We start from the raw sequence: 23,836 nt of genomic DNA, 5'->3' as shown, positions 1-23,836 counted from the left end.
TACAGCAGGTCATAAAACACACACACACACACCTATTTAACACAAGCAGGCACACGCACACACACACACACACACACACACACACACACACAGGTTGAGCATGGGAAAGACACACAAACACAAAGACACTGCCATTGGTCTGCAAACACACAACAGTCAGGTTGTGTTGAAGAGAAAGAAGATATTCACAAACAGGTATCACAAACTGAACGTCTCTGCTCTGTGGCGTGCTCTTATCACACCTGCACAAATCTCCTGGAAACAGCTGCATGTTTGAAAACAGACACCAGAATTTTTTATCCTGATTTTTTTCCTGTCAGTCCCCTATTAAAAAGGAGATATTCAGGGAAATTCCCCAGCAGTGCCTGGACTGTTCACCAGTCAATCACAGGACTGACATACAGAGACAGACAACCAGTCACACTCACATTCACAACTACAGACAATTTAGAGTCAGCAGTTAACCTAACGAGCATGTCTTTGGACTGTGGGAGGAAGCTTGAGTACCCGGAGAGAACCCACACATGCACAAGAGAACATGCAAACTCCACACAGAGAGGCTCCTGTCAGACGGGGATTCAAACCAGGAACCTCCTCACTGTGAGGCCACAGCACTAACCACTGTACCACCCTGGAGCCCTGATTTTAAAACATAAGAAGACCAACAAAAATATTATTGTATCAAAAGTGACTGTTACATGGGACGCCGGTAGCCCAGGGGTTAGTGTGGGCGCCTCCTTGTACAGAGACTCAAAGCGGGCGGCCCAGGTTCGAATCCGACCTGCAGCTCTGCCTCTCCAACGTCTCTGACTCTATCCACTGAACTATCTCTGAAATAAAGCCGTTGTACACTCTAACACGTCTCCTCCCCGCTCAGCATGTCGTCGAGTTTGTTTTTAGAAACATCACAGAAAGCTTTTAAAAAACGAGGACATGTTTCTATATTTGAAGATTTCTTCTTTTTTTTTTTCATCATCTAGTGAGACTCGGCGGCTCTTTGGTTCTTCAGATGTTTTTCATTCCATGTGAGGAATTCAAGTTTCCAGGCCAGCTCACTCATTGAAACAAAATCATCAGTTTACTGTGTCATAGCTGTGTGTGTGTGTGTGTGCGTGCGTGCGTGTTTGTGTGTGTGTGTGTGTGTGTGTGTTCTGCGTTCCTTCTGAGCGTTCGACACGTGTTTAAATAAAAGAAGGAATTCAGTAAAAGTTTCACGATGGATTTGGAGGTTTGGAGTGAAGTGAGACAGCAGAGACAAACACTAACGCCCGTATGACAAGTTTACGGTAAGTTACACACACTCTGCCCCCACCCCCCCCACACACACACACACCACACACACACACACACACCACACACACGCACTCGCAAAAGGAGGACACCCACTCTGTAATTATACCTATTGTGTTCTCTTCCTGCTGAGGAGAAAAACTCTCCATCATATCTGATTTCTCGCAGCTTATCTGACCCCGTCTGCCCTCATGTACACACACACACACACACACACACACACACACACACACACACACACACACACACACACACACACACACACACACACACACACACACACACACACACACACACACACACACACACACACACACACACACACACACACACACACACACACACGTTTTTTCATGCTGTGGATATAAAAAAGTATTAAAGTTTTTATTTTAGATCTATCGATGTGTAAGAATGCAAACACGGATCTCCAGTTGATGCTCTCAGAAGGTCAAAGTGACGACCTTGCCCGTTGCTTGTTTAGCTGGTTAGCTGTGTGTGTGTTTCAGGTGCCAGTGGGTGTGGCGTCGAGCACCTGGGCCGCGTGTTCTCCTAACCAATGAGTGAACACCCTGCTTCCTGGTTGGCGAGGGGCTGCTCCCCAATGCTCTTCATTGATTTTTTTACTGTGTTTTTGAGAGTAACTCCTCATCTCCTCCACTCATATGTCGCTGGTTTTGAGCTGGCCGTGACTTTATTTTGAAGGGTTAAATGTGTTTCCAGCTCCATCAGATCTGTAAGCGTGCTCCACCTTCGATGGAAACATTTCTTCACGGTGAACAGCACTTTATTTAGAGTGCTGGTGTGAATCTAAACTTGTGAACAGCTCGGCGCTGAGGATCTGTTTTCTGTCTCGGGTTGTTAGAGATCATATCAGTGAGCACAGACACAATAAAGCTTCTCCTGCAGGAAAACACAGCGAGGGGCGGCTGAGGGGACGAGAGGGGGGGCGGGGCTGTGATTGTGCTCAGAGGGGGATAACACTGTCATTAGTGCATGTATGTGTGTTTGTATGCGTGTGTGCATTGTGTGTGTGTTGACTTAGACTTCCTAAGAAAAAAGCCTCGACACACACACACACTCGTCATTCCAGGAACGCTCCCCGACTCTTCGCATGAAATGATGTCATCGCCCCCCCTGTATTTCAGTACATACTCATTATGACTGCTGTCTCTGGTATGTTTGTTTCTCTGACTGCAGTTCTGTTCACAAACAGGAACATCGTTTACATGTTCCTCTCTCACACTTATGATTACTACACATTACAAACATCACACCGGCTGGAGTCTGAACCTTGAGATGATTGTAAAGCAGCTGCGTTCATTCGTCCTTCCTGACTGTCTGAAAGCAGTATTGTATCATATTTTAAAGCTTTCACACTTGCAGAAAACTCCTGAAAATCTCTTGACGAAGGAACTGTGTGAATGCTAACAGGAGTGGAATAGTATGTGTGTGTGTGTGTGTGTGTGTGTGTGTACCTGTATGAAACAGAGTTGCTGGTATGTTACAGATGAAGTCAGAGGCTGAATCTCGAACCTCCTGATCTTCATCCTGCAGCAGCTTAAACACACTCCTCCACAGAGACACTGAGGTGGACAGACCTGAAAAACACACACACGCACACGCGCACACACACGCACACGCACGCACACACACACACACACACACACACACACACACACACACACACACACACACACACACACACACACACACACACACACACACACACACACACACACACACACACACACACACACACACACACACACACACACACACACACACACACACACACACACACAGGTTTTAACACCTCTGAACTCTGTTGACTTAATCTCTGATGATGTTCAGCGACTCACCCAGGGGCAGGTGGGGGCTGATCAGCACTGATGATGCACAGGTGACCAACACCTTTGCCGCCGTCAGCTTCACCTCCTCTGGCTGCTCCTCGCTGCAGCACGAGCACACCAACGCCCCCCACTGAGCCAAACAAGACACTGCACCCGCTCCCTGGTAAACATCAAATACAGCAATGTAAAGATTTGTGGAAGCTTTAGGGGAAATATTCCACAGCTCGCTCACTCGTCCGTTCAGGATTTCCCACACGTCTTTATTTTTGTTTGATCTATACATCGAGTCTGTATCCATTTTCAATCTGTGCAGAAATTTATTTTTTCTTTACAGAATATACAACACAGAAAACAATGCTCGAGGGCGATTATGAAATGGTATCAACGTGCAGATTGTCCAGCAGAGGGCGCTTTGACTTTGATTTGGGATATTTTTGTGTTTTTTTAAAGGTCACATATGACGTAAAATCCACTTCTCCATGTTCCTCTAACTCTAATATGTGTCCCTAGTCTGTCTACAAACCCCCCAATGATGAGAAAAGTCCATCCTCTCTGTCTTTTGCTTGCTCCACTCTTCAGAAAAATGTGTGCTCAAACAGGCTGTTTGGAGATTTTCCCTTCATGACATCACAAAGAGCAGTAACCCCTCCCCCAGGTGGGTGACACTCCCACAGCTAGGTGTTTGTTCTGCACTCTGAGTCTTCCTTCTCACTGTAAACAATAGGACATGGAGCGAGAAAGCCAGAGACACCAAAGTCCTTCCAGAGAGGGGGGTGTGGTCAGACACAGCTCATTTACATTTAAAGGTACAGACACAGAAACAGCCTGTTCTGAGCAGGGCTGAAATAGAGAGGTTTATAGACATGATCAAATACAGGACCAGAGTGGATTTAGAACAAGAAACTTCATAGACATGTTTTGAGGAGCTCTGAGACTTATTTAAAGTTGTTGAAGAGGAGGAGAATATGTGACCTTTAATGAAGCAGATGTCATGAAAACAGTTAACCGGTTTCTCTGCAGTGAGTTAAACAGTTTGAGCTGATACTGATAAAAATCTTCATATTTATGGGTAGTTAATTCTCGTTGCTATGTTAAGACAGTATGAGAACACAGAGTGAGTGTTTACCTGGGGGTCTGAGCTCACCAGGTGAACCACCAGCTGGGAGAGCAGGGTGAGAGCGGCACAGTGGAGCTCCACACTGAAACACAAACAAACACACTAATCAGAAAAATCAAAAATGTTTGATTATTTTAAAAACTGTCCTGGAAGAAGTATCTCCTCTGCTGCTGTATTTTAGCTTTCTGCTCCGGTATTCTCATAGAAAGTTGTTTTTTTTTAATCAGGAACAAAAAGCTGAATCCATCTTTTATTCTTAAACATTTATTAGGGCTTTCTGAATTTGTCTTCTGGGACCAGAAGAGTTGTGTATTTATGATGTTCAATTTGATCTTGGAGTTTGGAAATTCTGAGTTATCAGGTCTGAGGCGTCATCAGGAACGGCCCCCCCTGAAGTTGGGATTCTGATATGGAAACTTGTAGAACCTTCATTAGCCTGAGTTAAAATCCAACATGGCTGCTCTGTGCATCAACAGTAACGTTTAATCTTTAACTGTTGTGTTTATTAGCAGTTTCGTCCTCTTTTAGTGTAATTAAATCAATCCCACCAATAGTATTGTGAAAGTTCTTTCTGCTTGTCCGGCTTGTTGCTAACTCCAGTTGCAACTGGAACGCGGTTAACTCGGGAGTGACGTCATTCCCAGCTCCGAGCTCTGGGGTAAATGGAAACGCACCAGAAATATATGATGGACATTGGGATGCTTTTGTCGCACTCTTGAACTCTCACCTCTTAAAAAGGGTGCACTGAGGGTCATTAATGAAAATATCACACACACACACACACACACACACACACACACACACACACACACACACACACACACACACACACACACACACACACACACACACACACACACACACACACACACACACACACACACAGCTGTATTAAGTTACAGACTTACAGCAGACAAAAGAAGTGTGCTGCTCCTCACCACTACAGTACGGCTCACAACAGGTCCAGCGGTATTCAGTCACACAAAGCACACACAACTCGCTCTGAGGGGAAAGCAGATCTCTGTGGTTTTTAAACTCCTGAGAGTCTTTGTAATTCCATCCTAATTCAAAAGTTTTCTGTTCGCAGGGTAAAAAAAGTACAACACGGTGTGTGTGTGTGTGTGTGTGTGTGTGTGTGTGTGTGTGTGTGTGTGTGTGTGTGTGTGTGTGTGTGTGTGTGTGTCTGTCACTGAATGTCACAGGGATTAGAACACACACACACAGATACTGGAGAAGTATTTGCAGTGAGAGAGGATTCAAAGTGAAATCCTGAAAGGCTGGAATAATCAAAAGTCCTGACTCTGATAAATATCAGCTCGCTTCTTTCAGTGTTAACCCTTTGCATCCCGTGTGACCACAGTGGTGATTTTGTTCAAATCAAGTCAGCTTCATTTCATTTCATTTCAAACCTTTATTTATTCTCGAAAAGACACTGAGGTTTCCCTCATTTCCGATGCCATCGAGATTACAAGCACAGTAAAACAAGCAAAAAAACATCAAACACACAGAATCTGTGACAAAAACCACTGAGATCATTTAAAACATTTACAATTTGAAACAAAGTTGTTCGAAATCAAATTCTTAAACTCTGGAAGAGAGGGAAGAACTCTTCCAGATCTCAGACCAGAAGATCTTTAGAGTTTGCTGGAGGGCGTTCCACGAATTTGGGGCATCAAAAGAAAATGCAGATTTACAGAGTTCAGTAAAAGCTTGAGGGACTTTAAGAACGAGCCAATCAGAAAAACGGGTCATGTAGGCACTCCATATTCCACTCCAACAGGTCTGTGACGTAAGGTGGAAGTTTTCACATAAGAGCCTTAAAGGTATATGAAAACCAATGTTTATTGTTCAAGAGAAGGCCGCCGACCCTCTCATACAGCTCACAGTGATGAGTGTCAAATCGATCACTAGTTATAAACCTGAGGGCGGAGTGATAGGCGGCGTGCAGAGGCTTTACAGTTGAAGAACACAGCTTCAATGATTCGTTTTCTGCACGATAACGGAAAACTTGATTTGTTTCTGTACAAAAAGCCAAGAGTTTTTACATGGAACTTAAAAGTGAGTTCCTCATCGAGCCACATGCCAAGATATTTATACTCATATACTCTCTCAGTGTCTGAGCCATTTAAGGAAGATATGTGTACACTCTCGTAATCAATATTTTTGGCTCTCGAGAATAGCATAAATTTTGTTTTAATCTCATTAAGTAGCAGTTTTTGGCTAATGAGATATTCTTGGACAGAATTAAAAGCAAGTTGCAAGTTCTTGATGGCCAACTGTACAGAATCTGCAGTACAATACAAAATATTGTCGTCTGCATAGAGAGGGGCATGACAACCATTCAAAGAACAAACAATGTCATTAACATAAACAGCTTGAAGTGATGTGAGTCATTGATGAATATGTTGAAATTGAAAATTAAAAGAATCTGACGAGTATTTTGCAAAATAAACACACAAACCATTTTCATGCCAGACCAGAGTCCTGCACGGGTCCAATTTTACAGACTCACATCCGCCGGCACCCATAAAGATCAGTATCAAAACCTGACCCCATGTCAAATCCAGACCCACTAGGACCCATAAATATCAGACCTGCAACACGGCCCGGCCCGATCTGGGTTTTGACACAACGGCTACACAGTCTCTCACTTTGTGATGCTAATTTCTTTTTTGGCCATTTTTTACTCTACCGCAGCGCTCTCTCTCTCTCTCTCTCTCTCTCTCTCTCTCTCTCTCTCTCTCTCTCTCTCTCTCTCTCTCTCACTCTCTCACTCTCTCTCTTTCCTTCTTAGTGAATGAATGGCATGCTACTGTTATAGAGGTTTAAAATACTGCAAATCATTTTCATTATAGTTTTCTTTTTGAGCTTGTTTTGTGTATTGTTCTCACCTGCCACCTGCATGCGCTCTATTTATTTTTTCTATTCATATTTCTTTACCCGTTACAATAGCCTACCTTTTTCCGGGTCACAATCACAAAACTTAATGACATCATCAACATTTTTGTGATGCAAAAAGAGTGAAGTTTCTGGAAAGTTTAAAAAAAAAAATCCATTTAAACACAACCAGGAAAAATGTTTCAAAGGGTTAAAAACCTGAATAACGCCCCCATACAGAGGAGGGCGGATACACTCCAGCTCCCCCTCCATGGACTCTGAATGAATCTCTGACAGGCAGCCTGCAGCCGGGGGATGTGTGTGTGTGTGTGTGTGTGTGTGTGTGTGTGTGTGTGTGTGTGTGTGTGTGTGTGTGTGTGTGTGTACTGACAGGAAGTGATCAGGAGGGAGGAAACCCTCTGTGAGAGGAAGAGCTGTTTCAGGTGAAAGGTGTGATGGATCAACGAGATCAGAGGACATGTGAGCTGATGCTCTTTGATGATTGAATGTCTTTCTCAGTCCCTGTGACATTTGTTTACTCATTAAAGCTCACTTTTACAGTGATTCAAATTCTAAACCTGCAGAATTATTATAAACACAAACTAAAAGATAATCGTCTTATAATAAATAAAACAATAACTAAAACTGGAAAGAATCACAGGCCATGTTTACATTTGCATGACTTTAGGATCAACATGTGTGTGTGTGTGTGTGTGTGAGTGTGTGAGTGTGTGAGTGTGTGTCGTCTCTGACCTGTGAGCAGACCTCTGCGTCAGAGTGAGGAGGTGCAGCAGGACCGCCTCCTGAGACACAATCTGAGCTCCATCCCTCCACATCAGTTCACCGCTAGAGCTCAACACACACAGCACGCTGAGAGCCTGAGGAGAGGACAGGAGATATTAATGTATGTACACACACACACACACACACACACACACACACACACACAGACACACACACACACACACACACACACACACACACTGAGGCCATCCATCATCACAGCTCTGGTGTCCTCTCTGCAGTCGGCTGTCCGGAGCTTATTTTAACCACACGGGTCAGATCCTCCCTTCACACACCCAAACCACGGGTACACAGCTGCCTCCCTCTCTCTCTTTCCAACACACACACTAACATGCCAAAACACTACCATTAACACAAACACACACACACACACACGCATGTTTAGAGATCTGCATGCATTTCTGAGTACGTTAACTGACTATTTGTACAGAAATTATTTATTTTGTAAAACTAATAAGAAAATCTAAGAATTTGAGGACATAAAGGGTTAAAATGTATATATTTTTTAAATGCTGGTCATAAAAATAAATTCAAATCAAGATAAATGTGACCCTCTGCTGAAGCACATTTAAGGAGGTAGGGGTGTTCAGTTGCACAGCTGAAAACAGGACTGCTCTGAAGTTTACAGTCTAAAAACATCGAGGACCAAAAGTCTGTTTTAGACTGCATTCCCAATGTGGCGACTGTCATTGCTGGGCTTCAAAAGTCTGATTCAGAAACCAATGACATCCCTGACAGTACGTCCATTACCATGAAATGGGTGCATTATTACTACATGGCACAATAATAACACGAACATGGAAACACAGCCACAGACATACAGTGACATATTCTAGTTTTGTCTGTTTTTCCTTCCTTCACTGTAATATCGTCCTCCTCTCTCTTCACAGCATCCTTTATCTTCACCGTAACCTTCTCCTCACTCTCTCTCCCCCGTGCTGTTTGCGAGTCAAAGGAGGGAAAGCCCCCCCTAAAAAAAAAAACACATGGAGCAGAGAACACATATTGACATTCCTGCTGCATTTCTCTCTGATTATTATTTCTCTGAGCAGCAGGCGTGTTATTGGAGCTTTAAAATAAAGTCTGTTTTATAGGATCTGTGTGAGCGAGCGCAAAGCGGGGCGAGCGGGAGCATGTAAGGCCTCTGTGAGTAAACGTTCATGTGTGTGTGTGTGTGTGTGTTTAAGTGTATATAAATGTGTATATTTGTGCATGTGAGCAGTGAAAGTTTTGTTTTAAATAGGAAACCACTGAAAGTAAAAGGACTCATAAGATGATGACAAAGCTTTAACTCAATAGTCCGGGGTTGATGTTTTAGGGTTAACCTTTAGTTCAAAGTGGAAGTATTCATAAGTGTGTTTCTTCTTATATTTCTTTAAATCGACACATGGAGCGAGTATGAGGAGCAGTGTGGTGTGTTCACTGACCTCAGAGAATAGGAATTATCTTGATGATTTACCACCTGTCAAAGTTAGCCATGGTGCTTTCACACATGGACCAAACTCCTGAACGCCAACAGCAGAGTTCTTAACCCTGACTTTGCTCTGGCTGTTTCCTGTCAGATCCTACCGGTTAATTTTCTGTGAAGTCGAAGTGATTCGATAACGCAGCAGGAAATATTCAGGAACATTCACAGGAAGCGAGCAGGCGGTCGTGATGAAGATTACATCCTGCGACTTGCACGGGATCGTTGCGATCTCCGTGCATGTAAAGAAACTCCTACACTGTTTAATGGCTCGTTTGTGCCTCATCACTCTTTTGATGATTCCCTAGATCTGTCCAAATGCACAAAGTATTCATATGAAAACCAGGAAAAAATCTGTCATCATGGCGCTGGACTCTGTTGCTTGATCTGCGTCGTTCTTTTTACATCCTGTCTCGACTCCGGAGAGCCGTAGTGTGGCGCTAACATATTAGCTCAAGAGCTTCAGCCTTTTATTAGATATCCTGACTTTAAAACAAAGCTAACACACATAGTAAATGTTCATGATTTATTATGTTGGAAACAAGTCGTTTGGAAAAGCTCAAGCAGTGCAAGCAAACTTTCACACTCCGGACAAACTGTGTGATTTTCATACGATCATTTATTTTCAGCTCAAACGATAGCGACTCAATCATTCAGACGCCAGACTATATCACAGAATGAAAGAGAAATCTTTGGCTGATCCTGGGTTGTCTGTGTGTGTGTGTCTGAATTTCTGTGTGTGTGTGTGTGTGTGTGTGTGTGTGTGTGTGTGTGTGTGTGTGTGTGTGTGTGTGTGTGTGTGTGTGTGTGTGTGTGTGTGTGTGTGTGTGTGTGTGTGTGTGTGTGTGTGCAGGTTCTCAGCTGGTCTGAGCGTCCGTTTCTTTTACGGCCTGCAGCACGCTCGGCTGACCTCGTACTCAAATATACAGAGTCACAGGAAAACATGCAGAGTCAGGCACAGACTCTCAGAGCGGTAACATGCAAATAAACAAAGACGCCCACCCTGCATGAACACACATAAACCAAACATGAACCAATAAGACGCAGGGTGTCTACCCCTGACTCTATACACAGCAGGGTGAAGGTGCTCCAGCTTCTCTAGTCTCTACTGGCATTGAAAAGAAAACCTGCCTGATGAAGCTTCATGCATTACTTTTATTTAAACTTTAAAAGAAAATTAATGAATCCAAACACAGAAGTTCTTACTGAGTGAAGACTGACATTGTTCCATGTGCAGAGAAATCATCTTCTCATGGTTTCACAGACTGAGCAGTCCTCTTTTATTTGGGGACTACATCGGGGTGGAGATGATTTGGATTGAAGGGGGGGGTTATGGAGCAAATATTGTGGAAAAACGATTTGCAAATGTGTAAACAAAGCCGTACACAGATACACAAATGCATCAAAAAATACCCTGCATAAGGTGTTTCCGGCCTCCTGACTTCCAAGACTTTGTTTTCAACCAATGGTTATATTCTAAACTCCAACGAGCAACTTGTGATATCAGAGTGGAGTTTGAGAAAACAAAAGCTCACCACCTCCAAGATGGCTGCTGCTGTGTTTCTCTGAACTCGTGGCTGGTTATCAATCCAAGAAAAATCTGAGGAATCCTTCCTAGACTTGAGATATTTGATCTTAAACTGGATTAGGAAGATTTAAACTCCCTATCATCAGAGAAATTGTGGATTTGATTTGATTATCTTGTGTAGGTTTTCTTCTCTACTCTGCTGAACTTTTGATTACCTAACCTCTAACAACTGAGGAATATGTCAGCGTGGCCCAAGTGCCTGAATTGTTGGACCAGCAAAAAGATTTCTACAGAACTTTGCTTGATCAGGAAAAAAGCTTTAAAACATGTTCAGATCATCGTTGACTCTATGACAATGTTTCTGAGCAGATTCTAAGGTCACTCTGATGCAGACAGGTTGGAATGATTTATGCATCTTCATGTAGTTGTTGCGGTGTTTCACAGTGCACATGATCCTGCTGCAGCATGAATCTGTCCCTACAGACATGCAAACCTGAGGCTTCAGGCCACTGACTGTTAATAAAGATGGACAAGAGGTGCTACTTCTCCTCGCTCAGGTTAGACTCGAGGGTAGTCAGAAATCCCCACCATGCTTCACTGCAGGTTTGATACACTGCGGTCTAATCCTCTCACCGGTTTGCCTCCTTATGTTCTCTCTTTAGCTGCTGCCAACATTCTCAGACTTGGAAAGTGTTTTTTTCCAGCCTTCTTCAGTGGAGCTCTGGATATTTGCTGCACCCAGTTTAGAAACTCCCATCTTAGCTCCTCTTTTCTCAACTTCATGTTGCTTGCTTTACACAGTAAATCTGTGTCTGCAGAGATGTTGCTTTTCTGTCTACCTGAGCTGGAGGTATTTATCTTCTGATGGGCACGTTCAGTCTGCCTGATCAGGGTTGGGTTTCTGCAAAGTGTCACGCATGACTCCCTGTGAAGTCTTTTAGTCTGACCCGACGGGGTGCAGTGGAAGCTCCTCTTTGTAAAGAGTTTAAATTAAGACAACATCACTTGCTTCTGACATTGTGATATGCGATGTGCAGGATTCTTTAAATTCTCATCAGAACATTTCCTGATTTTAAAGTTTCTAACTCCTCAAACGTTCAGATTACTTCCCCTGTTTCACTAAATGACAGTTTGCTTCAGGTTGGGCAGAAAATGAGACCAACACTTTGTCCTTGGCCTCCTGCTGCCTCCTCTCCTCTCCCAGAATGCTTCACTGCAGTAAGGGCGAGCTGTGGCACCTGGCCCGTTGGGTTGGCGTGTCCTTGGCTGTGGGGAGGCTCCACTTAACGGGCTGACACTTTAAACATTAACAGGCGGGCCTGTAAAGCAGCGCCTGGCGAGGAATGCTCCACCAAACGCACACATGCAAAAACGCTAAAACACACACACATAAAACACACACACACACGCAGCGCTGAGTCATGTCAGCTCTGGAGGAGAGTTAGCGACAGGATCAACAGAGCGGGACTCAAACTCACTGAAATAAGAGCTTCTGTCTCCAAACAGGAAAGAGCGCTTTCCCTCCAACGCTTGTTAGAGTGGAAGCCGACCAAACGTCTCGAGTGTGTGTGTGTGTGTGTGTGTGTGTGTGTGTGTGAGTGTGAGTGTGAGTGTGAGTGTGAGTGTGAGTGTGTGTGTGTGTGTGTGTGTGTGTCTGTGTGAGTGTGAGTGTGTTTGGCATCTCCTTCTGCCGACCATTAGCCTCTCACGCAAACCTCTGTCTGATGGATTTCAATGTTTAATCGATTAGCAGCAAACGTCCCTGTGGCTCAGTGAGATGTACGGTGGATGACAAGGACAAAAGTACTGAAACGATTCAAACGATTTCTATGATCAGAAACAGGCTAAAAAAAAATTTAAACAGAGAAAATATTCCAAATCCAAAATCACTGCAAAATAGTTCAAATACAACAGAAACTTTCTTCAAATGAAATAATGACGCACACAAATCAAGAAAACGATTGCATCAGAGAAACGCTGCAGTTGTCATAAATGTAATAGTGCTCCAGGCATGTAGGGGGCGCAAAGTGGAACTACTTCATTCCATAGGAGATGACGAGATCACTTTGCAAAAAGAGGAAATATCAGGTGGATGAAATATATTTTAGCATTCTTGAGTCAACCCCCTCAAGAGGTCTTAAGCTCTTTTGTTGCGACGTCTGAGCGTGCAGCATTTTTCTGTTGACTTAGGTTTCTTCTTTTTGTGTTTTCACACTTGCACAAAACTCTTAAATACTATTCAGGGTGAGCTTATGTGAGACACAACAGGATATATTCAGGAAAATACACTGTGAGGAAGCATGAGGGGGGTGGTGACATTTACATCCAGACTATGGACCGTCTGCACGCGTCTAGCGCAGTCTCTGTGCATGTAATGAAACGTCTTTATTATGTTCTCTGTTCTCCAGTTTGTTCTTTTCCATTCTTTTGTTGATACTGGAATGTGTTGAACACATAACATTGATAAAAAGGCAAAAATCTTTCATCATGACTCTGTTGCATCGTCCCTCACTTCCCCGTCATGCTTTTAATGTCACATACTGGCCCCCCACATTTTTGATCACATTTGTCCTTGTCAGCCACCATAGAGCTGGGATGAAGAGGGGTAGCACATTTTGGAAAGAGTTCCTCATTTAGTGTTGACAGGCTGAGAAATGACGCTGCAGTCACACACTTCCTCGTCTACAAAAACAAAACAAGCACACACACATACAGGTTCTCTCAACAAACACCTCTCATCATGTGTGTGTGTGTGTGTGTGTGTGTGTGTGTGTGTGTGTGTGTGTGTGTGTGTGTGTGTGTGGTCTCACCTTGGCCAGACACTGGGGGTGTTTCTCGTGCAGAGCCAGGCTGGTCAGGTTGGACCGGGTGGTCTCATCCAGCCACTGAGGCCTCTTCCTCTCCTCCTCCTCCTGGTCCTCCTGCAGCCTTCTCAGGACCTCCTGCAGGGTCTCCTCCCTCACCTCGTACTCTGGGCACAGCAGCAGACTCTGAAGGAGCCGGCTCGAGAGTTCAGGACCCCCCCACAGCTCAGGGGCCTCCAGGCTGGCACTGAGGGCCAGCCGGGCCAGGCTGAGCAGGTACTGGGTGCTGCCAGGCCCCCGTGGGGAGTCTGCAGTAATGAGCTCTGAGTCCATGAGGACCGCCAGAGCTCCTCGACGAAGCTCAGCGACCTCTGAGACTGAAACACAGAAAGCTTCAAGTCAGATCACAGAGCAGGAAGAGTTCTGATACGACAGCTTTAACATAAACGTTTATCAAATTTGATTAAACGGGGGGCAAGTGTGGGACTGTAAAGCAAACAAACCTTTGGTTAATGCTAATTTCATAAGGATTTAATGAGGTTTAAAAAAAAAAAATCTTCTGTATGTCTGAGAGTGAGTACAACACAAGCAAGGATCTAGACAAGAGGGAAGGGAAAATCTGACGACTGATCAGATAAGAGTTGTGCATAATTGGGGTCTGAGTACACTGTAAGGAGGGTACGTTGTACATTTGCTTTCAGGAGGTTAAAGGCCCGTCTCAGGTTTACCGCTGTGAGGTTTACTAGATTGATTGAAAGTTAGGTAGAGTGAGCTTTTTAATATTGTAACCGCCATCTTCGACCTGCCATACGCCTAATCAGAAACCAAAGGGTGACGCCAAAGGGTGACTGCCTCCATGTTTTATACACTTTTATGAATCGGACACAGGTGCTGCCTGTCAGGCAGTGCACAGGATTTATCAAATCTTTTTTCGATGACAAAGATAATATTTTTCAAACTACAAACAGCTGTGACATCCCTCGCTACAACGACACAAAACAAGAATTTAGTCAAATCTGATTTTAAAAAACCTGTTTTCCTGCTGCCACATACTGCAGGAGTCAGCTACAGTGATGCATGTGTGAATGAAAGGTGCTATATAAATTCATCTGAGTTGAGTTGTGAATGAAGACATTACTGCGTCATGGAACAGAGAAGTGTGTAAAGCCTGCAGAGAGCTCAAACTACACTGTGTCTGACTGCAGCTAATGACCTCGTTCTGCTGAGGGCTGATAGAGTTTAAGATCATTTTGACTCTTTCATGAATTAATTCTACATTTCAAGAGTCAGCATCCGAGTTCAATCAAATATCACAGACGTTTCAGCTCGTTGGTCAAACTTTTGAACAAGCCAAACAAACAAACAGACGAGACATCAGTCCAGACTTAACAGCCTCTCTGTTCTTTTCTATTTTCACTTTTATTGAAGCGGCTGCGTCACCGTCTGTGTGGACGTGCCCACTGCTCCGCCAGCCCGGCCACCTGTGGACACACACCCACTGAGACTGACTGACGGACACACACACGGACACACACACACACACACACACACACTTCCTCAGAAATTAAAGAATAATCCAGAGAGACGGCGACCGTAGAGAAACATAATGCCGAGCTCCTCCCTGCTGCACACAGAGCCTGCTTTCACAGCCAACTCAATTAAACACACACACACACTCACTCACACACACTCTCTCTCTCTCTCTCAGAAAGCTTATGAAACCCGGTGTAATTCAATCAACCTGCAGCTCGTCTCCAAACGCAGCCCGACAAAAGAGCGGGAAACACCACATTCCTCCAGAGATGGGCGCGCGAGCGTGGAGACGGGCCGGGTTACCGTGGAACCTGATCCTCAAAGGGGGGTCCAGGGCCAAATAAGCATGGCCTAATGGTTATAATGGGGGGGCAGGGGCACAGTAATGACAGCCATGATGAAGGGAGGAGGAGAAGGGAGGAGGGAGGAGGAAGGGGAGCGTGTCAAAGAGAAAACAGCTGTCTGTCATAGAGGAGAGACAGCATGCTACCATTAGCCTGTCACACTCCGATATCATTACAGGTAATCATACACACACACACACACGCTCAAAATCATTAAAACACACTCTTTGCACACCGAGGGAAAGAAAAGCAAAAAGAAAAGAGGCCCCCAAACATACCTACTTCAAGACTAAAGCAAGATTTATTCAAAGAGAGAGAGAGACGGAGAGAACACGACACATAAAGAAAGACACATGGTGAGAAAAAACAAACAAACAATCAAAGAGAGGGAAAGGAGAAAAGATGAATCATTCAAAAACAAAGGTTTCAGAAGAACGACAAAGGTTGAATGAAAGACAAAGAAAGAAGTAAAAGTAAAAAAGAAGGATAGAGATCAGGTACTTGCACAGTTTCTGAGTGACCATCTTATATATATTAATATTTTCCACAAATGTTTGATAACTGCATTTAAACGCACAGTATGTAAAATCCACCACCAGGGGGCTCTCAATCAAAAACATAACAAAAGATGACGTCGAGGCCAACGAGGAATCATGGGAGAGATTCTCTTTGCTACTCGCCACCCCCGAGCCCCCGGTGAAAACGAACTCTGTGTTGACCGTAGTCATGACGAGCGGGCGAAACCGACCTGAGGAAGAGAATATGTTTACAGACGAGCTAATGTATCGGAGTTTAATTTACATGATGTTTATATAACAGCAGCTCATACAGCAACAGCACACTTCCTTATTTAACGCTCTATGACTTAATATCCGGTGTTTCCACGGCAACGATAAACATTTTGTGTCTTTTATGGCGGCTCATCATGGCAGCCGCAGCAACAAGACACGTCCCGTTACAACTATAAAATAACAGATTTCTCTGGTTATCGGCCCAAAAAAACATATCGGCCGAAGCCTACTAAAGAATCACAACCAGTATCAGCAGAGTCAGTGAGAGCGCACAGTGCTGTGTGTGTGTGTGTGTGTGTGTGTGTGTGTGTGTGTGTGTGTGTGTGTGTGTGTGTGTGTGTGTGTGTGTGTGTGTGTGTGTGTGTGTGTGTGTGGCGTTCCTGCTGTGCTTCAGAAACGCTGAAACGCAACGTGAATTCACAGACTGGGGCAACAATATGAATTTACTAAGATGTGAGGACGGCTGAGATTAGTTATGGCAAAGGCAGTCTGAAAAGAAGAACGAGAAGCTCCAGAACAACTTCCTTCTTCTGAGCTCCGTTTCAGCGGCTCAGCTGGTGGAGTGAAGACCGGGACAGTGGGGGCTTTTTATGAGTCCACATGGATCAAAGGTACACATACACACACACACACACACACACACACACACACACACACACACACACACACACACACACACACACACACACACACACACACACACACACACACACACACACACACACACACACACACACACACACACACACACACACACACACACACACTCTCTAAGCGCTGTGTGCAGAGCCGTCAGGATCTGGCTGCTAACACAAAGTTCCTCCTGAACATAGAGAGCGAGCTGAGAGAGAGAGAGAGAAAGAGAGAGAAGGAAGATTGTAGAAGCAGATTGTTCTCCCCCTTTAGACTCTCTGATGCTTCATGAATACAACATCTGACCTGTGTGAAAGTACACTCACACATGAGGAGCAGAAGAGAGAGAGAGAAAGAGAGAGAGAGAAAGAGAGAGAGAGTCTGATGATATTAACAGAAGAGCCTCAGAGGTGTGTATTCAGTTATGTAAGGAGTCAGACCAGGCCGCCATCTACAGCCGTGTTTAGAGAAATCTTTGGTATTTCCACCGTCAGGACCGACATGTGTTCAGCACATGGCCAAGCGAAAACACAAGCGCCTCCCCCGCCTCCCTCTTTCTCCATCTCCCTGTTCAGACCTTAACTGGGTCAGAGGCACAAACCTGCATCTGTTCCACACCGGCCGCCTTCAGTTTCACATTCCTTCACCGCAGAGACCCCCGCCGGCCTGCGCACATGTGCAACGCAACGTTACACGCACACACACACACACGTGCACACACACACAGCAGGGGTCTTCAGACACATGAAGCTGACTTCTGTCATCGATCAGTCTAAATGCAGAGCCAAGAGAACAGCCTCAGCAGCAAACGTTGCAGGTTTGTCTCCTCAGAAACATCCCGAGTCTCACTCTCAGCAAAACAGAAAATGTTTACTGTTTACTTTTCATCCAACACACCATCAGCATGTTTACACGCCATCTAGGAGAAGTCGATTTATTGTGTTAGTCCGCCTCGAACGAGACTTTTAGCAAACCCGTCAAGATGTTTGTCGAACTGAAATCCTACTAAGTGGAACGTCTTGACGTCAGAATAACGCACCTACATAATGTGGTAGGAGATAGATTTACTCTTTCCAGTATACGCCTCAATCTGACCCAAACTGTTCTAGGCGTACTGAGCATGCTCCATGAGCCCCGGCGCCGGGATTTGACCATAGCAGAAGTCGCTTTGACGTCTGCATTCAGATATCACCATAGGCTAGCTAGAGGGAAAGCGTGCATCACATTTTGAACCAAAAGTAAAGTGTAGAGCTGTAAAGTTGAACATTTGGATTCATTTTTTTATCACACTAAGACAATAAAGATGTAAAGTTGCCAATTAGAAGCCATCTCTTGTGCTTCAGCCTCTAGAGGTTGGTGCTCTCCGAGAAGGAGCTCAGACAGTCAAAATATAATTTAATGGACTCCTTCTCTCAGGCGGAATCCAAAGAAAGTAAACAAATCACTGAAGGCAAATTGATTTGGTGCCAAGGACTAACGTTTGGACACACTGAAAATAAGTCCTCAAGTTGCCTTAAGTGATGTGTGTGCTCTGGGACTGTCTTTGGACATCTCTGCCTGTGTGAAGGAAAATTGAATCATAGTTTGAAAGTGAAGCTGCCAGTTGAGCTGTGAGCGGGGAGGAAGAAGTCTTGATTGGATCTCCACTGATTTACCAGAATGTCTGAAGTAATGGCCTTGAGGCTAAATCGATGACGAACAGGTTTAAAGAATAATCGAGCAGACTTAAAAATAATTAAACTTGTTGACCTCTGGTGTGGTTTGTGAGTGTTTAGTTTAGTTGTATTTTTTCAGCACATGATGGTACATGTGTCTTGTTTCATATATTTCTTCACTCCCTCATTATACTGATACTCACTGCTCACTCACTGATCATCCACTGTGCTGTCAGAGCACTGACTTCTTCCTCCACTCGGAACTAATGTTCTCTTGGGCTTATTTGGGGTGGCAGTAGCTCAGTCTCTAGGGACTTTGGTTGGGAACGGTTCAAGTCCCGGTGCGGAACATGTCTGGAAATGGGTCTGATAGCTGGAGAGGTGCCAGTTCACTTCCTGAGCGCTGCTTAAGCAAGGCACTAAACCTCCAACAGCTCAGGAGCGCTCTGTGGGCAGCCCCCTCTCACTCTGACATCTCTCTCTTAGTGCATGTCCACAGGATCCTGTTTGAGCCTGTGTGTGTGTGGGTAGCATGTCTCAACAGCATAGTGTAAAACTGAATTGAAAAGTGTATCTTCTTCTCTAAACCAAAGTGAGGACTCACCTTCCAGGAGGCTGATCCTGGACCTGCACAGACACACCAACACATCCAGGAAGGCTCCTCTGGTCACCGAGCATGAGTTCTGTCTGAAAGTCAGAAAAAGAGAGAGAGAGAGATTTTATGTTTGGCTACTCTGATAATGTAGCTTTGATAAACAGTTTATCTTTTTAGGACTGAAGGCGATCAGAATCCCTCTGATTTAGTCAGAGTCTGACTTTGTCAGGCAGCACAATTAAACCGTGTCCTTCAAAAACCATTCAACTGAAAGCTCCTTTTATGAAGTTAATGATCTCACACTGCAGCCTCCGGTCATCAACGGCTATTTTTCCACGCTGATCACACACACACACGCCGATCCTCCTCACAAACACACTCGTTTGCCTGAATGAATCTGTTGGTTGTGAGAAGTTCAGGATCTGCTGATCTGATGTTTTCATCATTAAACCTTTAAAACACTTCTTGTCTCTCTGATGTTGTCGAGTCCTGAGATGTTCTGCCAGCGTTGAATTGGATGGAGACTTGGTCTGTTAGATTATTATTATTATATATTAGTCTATTCCTGGTTTAATGATGATTATGAACTTTAATCAAAGGTGTCCAGAGGCTGTATTACTGAATCGTTCACTCCTGTCCGACTAATATGTTTGTATACTGTGTTAAGTCAACCGAGTTTTGTTCCGGTCGCTGGGTTGATTGTATTCTCAACAAAACGCTCCAGGGTTTGTAGGAAGTGAACAGAGACCACCACAGCAATAGTTATGATTCTAACCAAGGGGATCAACCACCATGGCTTCAATCAGGAAACAAACTTTCTGCTGCAGCTTTTTAGCTTCTATTTTACACAGTTTTGAACTGATCCCTGAGTCACTCTCACAGTACACAAAGCAAACATTAGCTTCACTTCTGGTCTGAACACAACTCTTCCCTGGTCTGAAGTGACACCACAAGGTCAGAGTCAGCAGCAGAGAGCTACAGGAGACTCTGCAGTCATCCTCACAGCGCTGCGGAGGAAAGAAGAAGTCCAAAATGACACAACAGACGGTGTGAGGCCAAAACCAAACAGTGACTCAGAGCAGACCAACACTGCATTCCTCCCTCTGTGAAGGAGGCGGCTCCACATCAGTGGATTCTTAGGAGAGACTCAGATCCTCCGAGCCGGCCGGCCTGCTGTGATCACTGGGACAGATCACCTGCCACGCTCTACTAAGCAAGAATCCATCCCGTCATCTTAATAAAGGCTCATCAGTGAAACAGAGCGCAGCCAGCACGGCTAATGGTGCTAACGTAGCGACCTGAAGAGAGAGCGTAGACGCTGGCCTGACCTCAGCAAGGCAGGAGGGGTGGTGGTGGGGGGTAAAATGTGTAATCTGTGCCCCAACTTCAGGCCTCGATGTCAGGTGAGAGGGCGAGAGGTAGAGGGGGGAGAAGGGGAGGGGCTGCGGATGAGACAGCAGGCGGTCTCTTTGAAACGTTAGCCCGGCCAGGACATGAAGCGGACACGGACAGGGAGGCGACGACCGAGGAGACAAGGAGCTATTCTTCATGTGAGGGAGCAGGACGGATGCTTATCTGTGTGCGTGTGTGTGTGTGTGTGTGTGTGTGTGTGTGTGTGTGAGAGAGTCTAGGATTACCGAGAGGCAAGCCACATGCGTTGGAGGAGAGCTTCAGCGATGCCGTTTCCTGCTGGCGGGGGTCTGTGAGAGTCGGTCTGATAGGAGCGCAGCAGAAACAGCACCTGCACACACAAACACACATTCCTGTAAATACCTTGGAAAACATTCATATTTTACATTTATACATGAGATAGGGTCAGATCGACTTCACAAACCAAAGAACCTGAACCCAAAAGGAACCCGGGGCCTCTTCACTCCTGCAGGATGTGGACTGAGCAACCCGGTGTGTTATCTGCATGTTCTCTCAGGTTGTTTATTTATTATGCCAACTTTTGAAATCTTATTTTCTCCCCTATAAAGGGTGCTACTTGTTACATTCATTTGCCATTCCTCACATCCCATCTCCTTGATTGACCTGGAAATCATCCCCCCCATAAATACCCTTGAAGGAGACTAGGATTGAGAAAGGAGACGGTGTCTGGAGGAGCCCAGAGCTCAGATCCTCTGTGGAAGTGTTTTCACCAGGGACATATACATTTTTCACATTTTTATTCTCATGTGGAGGTGCGACATCCTCCAGAAGTATAATTTGAACAATCATGCGTCCTAACTCCTTCGGGGTAAACCTAAAAGGATCCAGAAACAGCAGCGGGGGGCAGTCACGCTGACAGAAAATGTTCAAGAATTCATAAAAAGTTTCCTGTTAAAGATCAGATCGTTCTCCTCTCTGTGGCCGATGTGACCGATTCAGTGTGCAGCAGGTGGACGGCTGGTTAGTGTGTTTAGAGGTCGCTGACTGACTGACTGACTGACTGACTGACTGGCTGGGTGTGTATTCTGAGCCTGGGTAAGTATACTCTTTAAGCCGGGCTCGGCCACAGACCAGCAGGAAGCCATTCATTAAAGCGTGCAGGGAAGGAAACGTGGGGAAAAACCAGGCCGACCACGTAGCACCAAGCCTGGCTGCTGAGTCCAGGCTGCCCCCCCAACTCTGCTCCTGCAGAGTCCACGCCCAAGCAACACCCAGCGGCTTGTAGACACACACACAGCTCACACGCTGTTCACACACACTGCTAACACACACTTCTAACACACACACAGCTCACACACACTGCTAACACACACACAGCTCACACACCCTCCCTCCTCTCATTTTTTGAGAGCTTTTACACCGTCAGGAGGACCGGCGCTGTACAGACGACTCCAAAACAAATATTGAACCTTTACAAGTAATCAACTGTATAAATAATTTACAGGATAACTCAGAGTTTAAATATTCTCTGCAAATATTCACTGCAGCCGTTTTCACACATGCATATCTCAGGCAGGTCCCCCCTGAACTCTTCTAATTAATAGTTATGCAACTATGCCGCAGAAATTCAGCTGTTGTTCTGGCCTCTTGAAGTTGCTGCTGAACAACAAACATGAAATCATGTTAAGGTAAAAAGGATTTCACTGTATAAATCAAGCCAAACCTCAATTCACCAAAAGATTAAGAGAAAAGTTTGAATTGATGCTGAGGTTTGTCTAACTTTAGTTTCCAGGCTGCTGAAACGTTGAAACCAAAGCCTCTCAGTGGTTGTGTGTTTGTTTAGTGTCACATGCAGCTCTGTATTTGGTTGACTCATTCAGAAACAGAGTTTTGCTCTCTTCATTGATCTCCCTCCCAGCTTCACCTCGTACACCGAGCTGGGAAGTCCCTACAACCGGCTCAATCCAGCCTGGCCTGCAGGGAAAGCAGAATATTTATAGAAAAGGCATCCTCCCTGTTCCTCCTCCTCCTCCCTGAGATGGAGGACAGACTACACCCGGTGTGGGAGGAGGTGCTGGGACTGGATGGAGCTCAGATGGATAAGAGATAATAAGATGGCAGCACAGAGAGCTGCTGCAGAGTCAGAGCATATTACACTTTTAGGGCTATCAGTGTTTACAAGTTAATCGTGATACGATTAAGGTCTGAAGTTAGCGCATTTATTTTTTAGATTCTGGTCCTGAATGCTCTGGATTTGTTTGGACCAGAGAAGGTAGGCGGTTTTAAGGCACCCCCAAACGGCCGTTTTGGACGCTCCTCGGTTTTCCAGATATGAGAGCAGTTATCAGGTCAACAGGTGTTGCAGTGATGGAAGCGGGCAAGAGAAGTGGTTCAGATAGAAGTGATTGTACCCGACCTAAAAAGCCTCTGCATGTTTCTAATAAGCTCCACGAGCAGAAACGTGCTCAAACTAGGATCAATATTGGAGATGCTTTTGGAAAATGGAGAGAGGTTAGAACACAGAAAGGTTTACAGACCGATGCAGAGCTGGCTAAACACTGAAGCTTCAGTGTCCACCACATGGCGACCTGTGTGAGCATCGGCTGTAAGAGAATTTGGACTCCAGTACCCATTTTAAACACTAGGTGTCAGAGTTACATATTGCTCCTTTAACTATTAAAATTCCTAATACCTTCATTAACAGGACATTTAAGGAAAGAATGTTTATAATAGCACATCTGGTCTACCATTGGAGTTAGATTTTCTGAATGTAGAGGATGATGAGGGGATTTCTAGTTGTTTTTAAGATTAGTTTTTGCCTTAGTCGATGAGACAGCTGAAGGGACACAGGATATATTAAGAGGTGAGAGAGGGGAGGACATGCACCAAATGGTCACAGGTTGTGATAAGAACCAGCAACCAGAGCGTCAGAGACTGCAGTCTCTCTACTATTCGACAACAGATAGCGACCTCAATCCAGTTAGGTCGACATGTTTTAAAATGCGTGGGTACTTTTTAAAATTTGAAGTTTCTGACCAGGTGAGATTATTAAAGGAGTCAGGTTGGGAACTCTCACTCCATGCCTCGCCAGGTGAGCAACAGTGGTTCTAGATTTTGTGTTATTTAGCTTCATTTAAAAAAAAAAAAAAGATGAATACAGACTATCGCCACCTGCTGTT

General features: G+C 44.8%; 1 protein-coding gene across 3 annotated transcripts in view; it reads right to left on the bottom strand.

Annotated features, from left to right (window-relative positions):
- The window catches only part of thada (THADA armadillo repeat containing), an 84,168-nt gene that overhangs the window by 9,178 nt on the left and 51,154 nt on the right, over positions 1–23,836 (bottom strand). For 2 of the 3 annotated variants that reach the window (XM_065959169.1, XM_065959170.1), the window contains exons 30-36: positions 20,924–21,027; positions 19,296–19,378; positions 13,742–14,112; positions 7,888–8,012; positions 4,267–4,339; positions 3,150–3,300; positions 2,766–2,888 (exon numbers count right to left, since the gene is read on the bottom strand). In XM_065959169.1, coding sequence (XP_065815241.1) covers positions 2,766–2,888; positions 3,150–3,300; positions 4,267–4,339; positions 7,888–8,012; positions 13,742–14,112; positions 19,296–19,378; positions 20,924–21,027 — 1,030 coding nt within the window. Of the gene's footprint in view, positions 1–2,765; positions 2,889–3,149; positions 3,301–4,266; positions 4,340–7,887; positions 8,013–8,058; positions 8,909–13,741; positions 14,113–19,295; positions 19,379–20,923; positions 21,028–23,836 lie in introns of those variants that run through there. The other variant, XM_065959171.1, reaches the window with a different exon arrangement.

The sequence above is a fragment of the Labrus bergylta genome, chromosome 10 (genome assembly GCF_963930695.1).
Source record: "Labrus bergylta chromosome 10, fLabBer1.1, whole genome shotgun sequence".
Classification (NCBI taxonomy): domain Eukaryota; kingdom Metazoa; phylum Chordata; class Actinopteri; order Labriformes; family Labridae; genus Labrus; species Labrus bergylta.
Note: the sequence above shows the minus strand (reverse complement) of the source record. Positions and strands in the feature narration are given on the sequence as shown.